Source organism: Cynara cardunculus (genome assembly GCF_001531365.2).
Source record: "Cynara cardunculus var. scolymus isolate 2C chromosome LG 8, CcrdV1, whole genome shotgun sequence".
NCBI classification, from domain to species: Eukaryota; Viridiplantae; Streptophyta; class Magnoliopsida; order Asterales; family Asteraceae; genus Cynara; species Cynara cardunculus.
Window position 1 is genome coordinate 20,456,101 of NC_037535.1, and position 9,587 is coordinate 20,465,687.

Sequence of the window (9,587 nt, forward strand, 5' to 3'; positions counted from 1 at the left end):
AAATGATTAAAGGCTACTTAGGGGTGGCATTAGCACATGATAGGGGTGCCATTAGCCACCCCCCTTTATAGTGTTGACTCCTATAGGTAAGCACTTACCCAGTAAGCATTTGGGTAAACAGCCCCTAAGAGTCAACACTCTCACTTATCTTAGCGGGTAAGATTCTGGTCCTGGAAAATACAACAATTTATCTGGTAAGAGTTGTCACCTTCACTTACCGAGTAAGACTCTCGTTTCTTGTTTTCGCTCATGGTAAGCTTATCGGTCATCGCCATGTTCATCCAGTAACTGCTTATCGTGTAAGCATTTAATAAACGGCTCCTCAGTTTATCCGATGTAAGACTCCAACACACCCATGCCAATAAATACTTAAGACAAACATATCCTCACATGCTATTGGAATCAAGGTCTATCACTATAGAGACTCGACGCTCTTTGACATCTAACCACCTACTCTGGGACAATATCTACCCCTCTAAGCCTCCATTAAAAGGTGCATGTTGTAATTTCACATTAACTAGACTTGAACAATTATTATCGAACCTTCTTTCCCTTTCGAAAAGCTGTTTTAAAGAATAATTTAATGGATTTCACGAATAAAGTAGAGATTCCATGAAACCAACTCCACATTTGTGCATATGAGATATCAAGAGTCTTGTCTTTCAGTTTCTCCATGAGAGGAGTCCTTTACCAAACCATACATATCTTCATTATTTTCACAAACAAATCTTTTCCCTTTGAATCAGACATGTGATTTAATATTAAATAACATCCATAATATTCGTATCAATCAAAATCACAAAGGCTCACATGCATATGAATTATGATAACCAACTTGTATTATTATTATTATTATTATTATTATTATTATTATTATTATTATTATTATTATTATTATTATTATTATTATTATTATTATTATAAAATGGAGTTTATACTCAAAAAAAGGAACACCTCATCTCATTAAGTCTTCAACTTTGATATACAAAAGGAATGCAGACAGACATGCTTACAAACCCCCAAGTCATTGACCAAAAAACAAAGAAATATATATGTGGTTAGAACTTGAAAATTGAAGATCCAGATACCCATTAATTGTAAAGAAAACATATTTACATTGTTGGGTACCTATCTTGCTTCATTATATATATGTATATATATATATATATATATGCTTACTTCAACAAAAGGGGATCTTCCACAACTTTGTCTTCATTATGGGAGAATATATCAATAGGGGCAGTTGTGAAGCCAAGGTTGCTGTGTTTTGATGTACGACGATCAAGATAGATGACTATCACAGATATGTCATCGTGGAAATGACGCCTGATACCCCTTTCGATCTTCATGATATCCTTGTATCTCAACTCCCTCTTCTTTGTAGCCTCACGTATCGCTGCTCCTACCAATCTTTTTGCTATTCCCTGATCAACATATATCAACTTAATTTTCAAACAACAATTTATAATAATATGGTCAATCAATCTATGGCTAATTGGCAGCAGACCAAATGAAATGTGGGTTTGTAACGAGTTAAAAAAGGCTAGCTGACTAACCGCTCTTGGATTTTTGTATACGATATCCACTGCTGCTTCATCGCTCAAATGTTCCCAAAGCCCATCTGAAGCGAATATCAAAAACAAGTCTTGGGACCTAAGTTTCCTAGAAATGATGGAAGGCTCTGCTGTCAATACAGGTTTTTTCAAAGGAACGTGATTTCCGTATTGCAGAAAACGTGGGTCCCTGTGAAATTCAGGTTTCTTCAAATAGAAATCACCTATAGATCTTGACACCTGAAAAAGGAAAAGGCATTCCACATATTACTACACCTTAACTAAAATGTAAGGAATAAAAAGTATGAAAGAAATGAAGCAGCTGGTGGGTATATATTCCATTTGTTTCAGATTGGAAATTTTATGCAAGTCTTTATCTTAAAAGTAACATAAGCCATATGCCTGTATCCATAAACATGAGGATAAGGTAGAAAAAACGTATCATCTACGGAACCATGAAACGTCTGAGGACCAAGATCTTCATGCATGACTCATGCATAGAATACTTGCTACATTAACTTCAACTGCACGAGATGATGGCCCAAAGTAGAACATGTGATTCCTGGAAAAGTGGGCAAGGCATAATCCCCTTTAGAGGATTTACGCCACAAGGTGCCATGATGCTTTTCGAAAAAGTAAAAGGGAAGAGACAAAAATAATAGAGAACAAGATACTAGACTTAAAAAAAGCATTTGCAAATAACTCAAATCCAGGCTGTACAGAATAATTATCTTTTCAGAAAGCAAATTGGGCGAAATAAGATCTAAGAGGAGGTGAAGATCAGAGGTGAATTGAATCTAAATGGCGTAACAAGGAATAGAAAGTCATCTCCCTGTTAGTATTAAGATGATTCATTACAGCTTATTTGTTCTAGAGATGTAAAATCTTTCAATTCTATGATGGTTTTGCCTGTAATATATTAATTGGACAAATGAAGATCACTGATAATGTTTTCGCATCTCTTATTCAAAACTTAATGGTGAAAGGAAGACTATTTCTCATAACAGGTGTGTACTTCGAAAACTAGTGCACCTAATTACTAATTATGCAACACGAGATGGCAACGTCTCAAGTGCACTTCTGTAGAAGGAAAGAAAAAAGCTTTCTGATACAAATTCTTTATCCAAAACAAAGAAGGTAAACTCAGGCCTAGAATCAAATTTCTTAAACAATAGCTTGCATCTTCAGCACCATTTCAGCAAGCATCCTAAATGCTTCCAGGGAAGGAACAAAAGAAATGGCTATTTAGCTTTGATTATATCCACAAAATGAGCTCTGATTGAAGTCTTAAGTTTGAGGATAATTCAAATCCTACATGAAGCATATCTCATTTTGAAGATAACAGTCAGCTGAGTTAAGAGAGAAACAATTCAACTCTTCCCATGCCACTTCAAGGGCGTTTTGTTGGTCTAAAGTTTGGGAGCTTAGTGTCTCTATTGGACCGGAAAAGCAACCAAACCACAGTTTATGCAGCCTATCTGATAATATTAGAACTTGATCCTAGAACAAGAGTACCACGTTTTGTATTGAAATAGAGAAGATCATTAGTAAACAAGTTCATCTAGCACCCATACCATTTGAATGATCTATGTTTAGTGCATCAATTTAACACCAGAAATATGACAACTTAAGCAAAGTAACTTGTAATACCTGAATTATACCCTTAATTCTCCAAACTCCACGACAATACATCACAACAGGTGAATCACCAGGATGTTGTGCTTCAACCTCCTTCCTCACCTCCTCGTATGAGACATTATGATCTCTTGACAAACGCTCAGCAACCACTCTAGGCTTTCCTCCATCAGAAACTTTCTGGCCAAGGACTACTCGTGAGTCACCAAGGTTAGCAACATGTAATTCATCATTAGAAATAGCACCAACAAGGCAGCACGATCCAACAGAAGCAATCTGCGGTCTAATGGGCATTTGATGTTTCACGAACTGAAAAAATTTCTCTTCAGTGGCATTGAATGCCTTCTTAATAACATCTGCGGATATACCTCCTTGCTCTGTTGCGTACTCTACCAGAAAATATAAAAATGACCAGACATGAATACATAATCACAGGTAGAAGCCACAAAAGATCATCATATAGTATAACCACTTGAATTGATCAATAAAATAATGAATCACAACCATCTGATACTGAATTTCAACTTTCAACCATATAAATTCGAAAAAGGTGCATACATACACAAAGCAACATTCAGATTTCCAAAACATCAATAGCAAAAATAGTTGGTAAGATTCTAGTATTGAATAAACACCTAGGGTTTTAACATTAATTTAAAAAAAAGGAACAACTTACTATGAATGAAAGGAAAAAGATTGGTATTGACAAAACGAGAAGCTTCAGGGCCACCATGACCGTCGTAAACCCCAACATAGGTAGCGGAAGGCGAGGTATAGACCTGGCTTTGATCTTCAAGGTTAGAATTGGCTTGAACAACGGCGATGGAGAAGTCACCGGAGGCATGCGGCTTCAAATCGTTATGCCACAAGAGTACATCACCACTCCGTCGTCCTAAACACCTCTCTAATGGCTTAACACACATCCGTAACATCTTGAATGAAGCAAACAGAGATGTTTTGATATGCAAATTGAGGGGGAAATGTTGTTGAGAGATGAGATATTTGTCGGAATATTTAGAGAGAGAAAGAAGGAGAAGGTGTTAAAAGAAAAGTAGAAAAAGGTGGAAGAAATATAACGTGCGAGGGGAAGGGGGGGAAGAAGACGATGACGTGGAGGGGGACGGGTACGGGTAATACGCTCCCACCACATCTCATACATTCAAACCGTGTTACATACGGGATTGCTTTTGACCTTTTAATAAAGTATCTTCTTTTATTATTAGAGGTCATGTGGGTGATTTTGGTGAAATTATTGGTTCATTTCAGGTAATTGGAGTGTACACTTGTGTAAGCTTACTAAAAGTTAGGGTCGTTGGATGGTTTTATAAGTCGAGTTCAGGGTCGGCCCTTGTATAGAGCGAAGAAGCTCAAGGGGCTCGGACCCCAACCTGCATATCAACATGAGTAGGCTTAATTTCGGAAATTTTCCAATTTTTTTAGGATTTCTCTGCTTCTCTTTTCCAGACTTCAATCACATGACTCTTTTCTCGCTTCTACCCTAAAGGCTAACGCACGCCAGCCACGCTTCCCTCTCAATCTTGACTGATTTAGTCTCTTGTCACGAGGCCTTTCTCAATCTTGACCATTTATGTTGCTCATAGTTGCTCGAGTACCCAATCTGATTTGAGTGATTTATCATCGTCTGCCCTAACTGAGAGCAGTGCACAATCTAATTGTGGTCTTGGTTTCTCATCATTTCCGATGTTTTCCATCTTATTTACTTATATAAGACCTAATTTATTGTTCACTGATTTCATGATGTTCTTGTTTCTTGATTTCTTGAATTTTGATGTTCTCCCTATGCGTGAAGATTCTAAACTAATTAACTCAATACCATACCAGAAAACTAGATGTACTTACGTGAGTCGTAGATGAACAAGTCTTGTATACCTGTTGTTGTTTTTAGAAGAATGCAAATAGATGGTGTGCTAAACTTAAACCGAAATGAATCAATGCCTTGACAATAAACACCTCTTCCTAAACTTAAACCACCCTTACCCAAACGAATCCTAGATCACAAACCTTCTGAATTACAAAGTTTGTAGGGCATATTACCGTATGTTATGTTGTATGGGGTTTTGGTTTATGTCCCTAGTTGTAATTTTCTGTTTCTCAAGAAAAATTGGCGAGGAGATGAGCCACCTAGCGCGACTAGGTTCCAAACCACTTAAAAGTTTGTGTTTTTTTGTTTATGGGATTAGGGGCATAGTTTTGACTCTCCGCCCAGGGCATCGAAAACCATAGGATCACCCTTGATCGTGTTTCTAAATGGCATATGGCAGTGCATGGGACGTGCGTTTTTGGTCATCAAAAGAGCACGAGCCATGCTTGGAAACAGAAGGTTGTGCATGGGCTATCCGTTTTTTCACTTGAAAAGAACACTGGTTGTGCATTTATCGTTAGTGTGCTATCGTCGGTGTGTTATCAGCTGATTGGTATTACATCAGCTGATGGATACTTTAGTTGATAGGTACATTAGTTGATGGTTTGCGACTGACGAAGTCATTAGCTGATGGTTTTGCTTCTGAATTTTTTATCAGTTGATGCATATATCTAGGTAACAAGTTTTGCCACTGATGGATCATCAACTGATGGTTTTCCCACTGATAACTTATTAGCTGATGGTTTTTCATCAATTGTAACTGGTCTATTTTGTAACTGCTCACTATTAATTTTTCAAAATCATTTTCATTTGGTATGAAGTTATCCTCAACATTAATATGGGAGCAGTTAAGATTCTCTAGGTTCAAAAGGGAATGATTTCTGCCAAACCGAGACTAAAAAATGAGATCATACTCGAATGAACTTCATGATACAGAGGTAGATAGGGTCGAAATATCACTTAAGGAAAGCGAACTCTTACACAATCTCAAGTGTTTGGTAAACGGCCCCCTAATTTCCAAAATTCCACATTTCAATTCGATAAAAACTAACTGATAAACACGTTTAAATACAATAGAAATGTTGACAATTATATGTAAACATAATACTTAGTAAATTTCATATATTTCTTTTCAGTGAAAAAATTATATTAAATTCTCATTTTTTTTATTTATAATAAAATTCATATACTGAATATTTACATGCATATGTCTTATTGGTTTAGATATCTTTCATTTGATTTGACAATTATAAATGTAACATGTTTGATGACATGAACATTAAATTCCGGTTTAATGAAAAATCGGGTCAATGAATTCCGGTCGGGCACCTCGTGCGTGTAGAATCTTCTCCTTTTTCTTTTTTAATGCTACAAATAATGGAGCCCGGTTCAAAGTCTGAAAGAACCTACCACCCAAAAAAATAAGACGCGGCAAAATATAGGTACCAAGTCATTGTTTAACTCCATATTTAAAACAAAATAGATACACTACAAATATATATATATATATATATATATGTGTGTGTGTGAATAATTTAAAAAAAAATTAATTATAGGTGTTCGGACCAACTTATGTGCATTTCGACTAATCTCGTAATCCTGAAAAACAATCAAGAAAATCTTCAGTGGTCTTGTAGGACTTGAATTGACGACCTCTAAGAAAGATCCAAAGATTTAAGTATTATTGTTAGTTAAACTAACTTTATAAGGTTATACTTTATCATGTGACAATGTTGTGTGTGAACAACATATAAAATGGTATTGTTTTCTTATAATTTTATAGATGAATGATCGTGCGAGAATATGAGTTAGAATGAGAAGTGTAAGAAGATAATTGGATCATTGATCACTTGTAATCTCACCCCCACCCAATGAATTTGCTTGATACGGGAATTGATTCGGTTCTTGGTGCATCTCATTAGCGTTGATTTTCAATTAGGATCAATTTAAGGGTGAAGATTCTTACATAGAACACTATAACTTTCATTCTCAACAAAACACAATCCTAATTTTATATATATATATATATATATATATATATATATATATATATATATAAAGTAATTAAATATATTATAAGTTAACGTGTTTTTATTTTTTTTAAATATTAAAATTGAATAAAAAATTAATATTGTAGACAACAAAACGTTAAAAAATCACTCCTACGTTTAAATAAAAGATTGAAAAGACTACGTTCTTGTCCATGGTAATGTGATTATGTGAAGGAAATCTGCGCCATGTTTTTGTACACAAAGAGCATAACGCTGAACAACTAAACATTAAAAACACTACAAAACGAGAATTATTATCGATGGGAAAATCCGTCGCGAAAAAGCCAGATCTGTTGGTAATTCATCAATAAAATTACAGCGGTAGGAAAGTGATGGGAAAAGGAATCATCGACGGACTATCGACAACGACCATTTTACAACGGATTACCAATGGATATTTAAATATTTTCTTTTTTCTTTTTCTTAAATGAGAAAAACACGTGAAAGTCAGTGATCCGTCGCAAATCACTAGCGGATATTTAAATATATTTTTTTTCCTTTTTTAAAATGGGAAAACCACATGTCCATCGTTTATACGTCATGAATCAGCGACAGATTACTAACGAATATTTAAATATTATCTTTTCTTCTTTTTTTAATGGAAAAATCATATGGCGGTCGGTAGTTTTTCGTCAGTAAATTCTAGCAGTGATGTCATTTTTCTAGTAGTGAAAGTTCAATGTAAGTAGAATTTTTAATGATAACGAGAATCATAAATTTTTATTCACGATGATGTGAAGAAAAACAGCATTACGTCTTTGTAAATAAAAAGGGTAAGACTTGAATTTCGTTCATCATAACCTAATTTTCTTAAACATATGTATTAGATAAATATGAGCAAAAGAGTAGAGATTGAGATACTAAATGTAAATGCCAACTTGGAGATATAAACTTGGTTAGTTAGATAGTCGTACCAACTACCAACTTTGAACACATATATGCGTGATTTATGTTTCACAAACACTCATTATTTTGTCATTTTCATAATACCATCTAAATATTATTTTTCAATAAAATATTATACCTTTAAAATATATATATATATATATATATATATATATGAAAATGACAAAATATTTTATTGAAAAATAATGAGGGTTGGGTTCACGTGAGACCAAGAGTTTTTTGTGAGACCCGTGAGACCAATTTATGTTCATTGATCAACTTTATAAACTAAAGATCTAATGATCTAAAGTTGCAAGGTGACAATTTTGTAATTATTGAAAAGTCTTGTGGCATTTATGAATTATCAGATTTGACGATTGTAAATCTAATCCAAGGGTTGAGAATTGGTCTTACGGGACTCACGAAAAACCATTGGTCTCACATGATCCCAAGTCTATATATATATATATATATATATATATATATATACATATATATATATATATATATATATATAGGAGGAGGTTTAAACGAGAACCCTTGTGATTTACGAGAATGCGAGAATAATTAATAACCTCAAACTTTTTTAATTAATAAACTAACTTATATTAAATATAAATAAATTAATAAGGACAGTAATGTAATTAAGTAATTTTTATAATTTTTATTTTATTTTAATTAGTCATAAATTATTTTTTTTCCTGCACGTTCGTTTCCACTATCTACTCTTCCCTTGTGATAATTGTGTGATTGTGTAACCATAACCTATCGAAACCATGAKCAATCAAGTGTAACCATAACCTATCAAAACCATGAGTAATCGTTGTGATAAATGTGTGATTGTCTAACCCTAACCGATCGAAACCATGATCAAATTGAGTGSWCAAGTGATGTTATAATAGTGATATCACATGATTATCACACTCATATCACACAAAATCGTTTAGTGGATTTCACCCGTAATCATTGTGATAAATGTGTGATTGTCAAATATTAACCTATCGAAACCATGAGTAATCGTTGTGATAAATGTGTGATTGTCTAACCCTAACCGATCGAAACCATGATCAAATCGAGTGCTGTTAGATAGTGATATCACATGATTATCACACCCATATCACACCAAATCGATAGTCGATTTTCTAAATTAACCCTAGCCGAGCGGAATCCTTATGATAATTGTGTGATAATCACATGATTATCACACCCAAATCGTGTTAATATAAGCGATAATGTGATAATTGTGTGATAATCACATGATTATCACACCCATATAACATAATAATCATATGATTAACCGTTTATTAAATAATGATAATCATGATCGTGTAATCGTGTTAAAAAATTTTATGATATCATTTTTATTATTACCCTTTTAATTTTAATATTTTTTGAATATTTTTAAATTTCAATTTTAATTTTAAAAATCTTTTAATTTTATTTTTTATCACAATATGAGGTTATTGGGTTGTTCTCGCATTTTCCTAAATCACAAGGGTTATTGTTTGAACCCTTCCCTATATATATATATATATATATATATATATATATATATATATATATATATATATATATATATAT

At 33.7% G+C, this 9,587-nt stretch overlaps 1 protein-coding gene across 1 annotated transcript; it reads right to left on the reverse strand.

The window, feature by feature from the left end:
- Window positions 1-931: 931 nt before the first annotated feature.
- LOC112516674 (probable protein phosphatase 2C 63) lies at window positions 932-4,224 on the reverse strand. The gene is made up of 4 exons (XM_025123861.1): window positions 3,865-4,224; window positions 3,204-3,577; window positions 1,557-1,793; window positions 932-1,424 (listed from the first exon to the last, which is right to left on the reverse strand). Exons 1-4 carry the CDS (start codon window positions 4,118-4,120, stop codon window positions 1,176-1,178), a joined length of 1,116 nt encoding a protein of 371 aa, XP_024979629.1. The 5' UTR covers window positions 4,121-4,224; the 3' UTR covers window positions 932-1,175.
- Window positions 4,225-9,587: the final 5,363 nt, after the last annotated feature.

What these genes read in the sequence shown, in the direction of transcription:
- LOC112516674 (XM_025123861.1), bottom strand. Translation starts at nt 4,120, where the DNA reads ATGTTACGGATGTGTGTTAAGCCATTAGAGAGGTGTTTAGGACGACGG. An exon ending in GAATTAAGGGTATAATTCAG is followed by an intron (nt 1,794 to 3,203) that starts GTATTACAAGTT and finishes TTCCTTTTTCAG; the next exon opens with GTGTCAAGATCTATAGGTGA. An exon ending in TATACAAAAATCCAAGAGCG is followed by an intron (nt 1,425 to 1,556) that starts GTTAGTCAGCTA and finishes TATGTTGATCAG; the next exon opens with GGAATAGCAAAAAGATTGGT.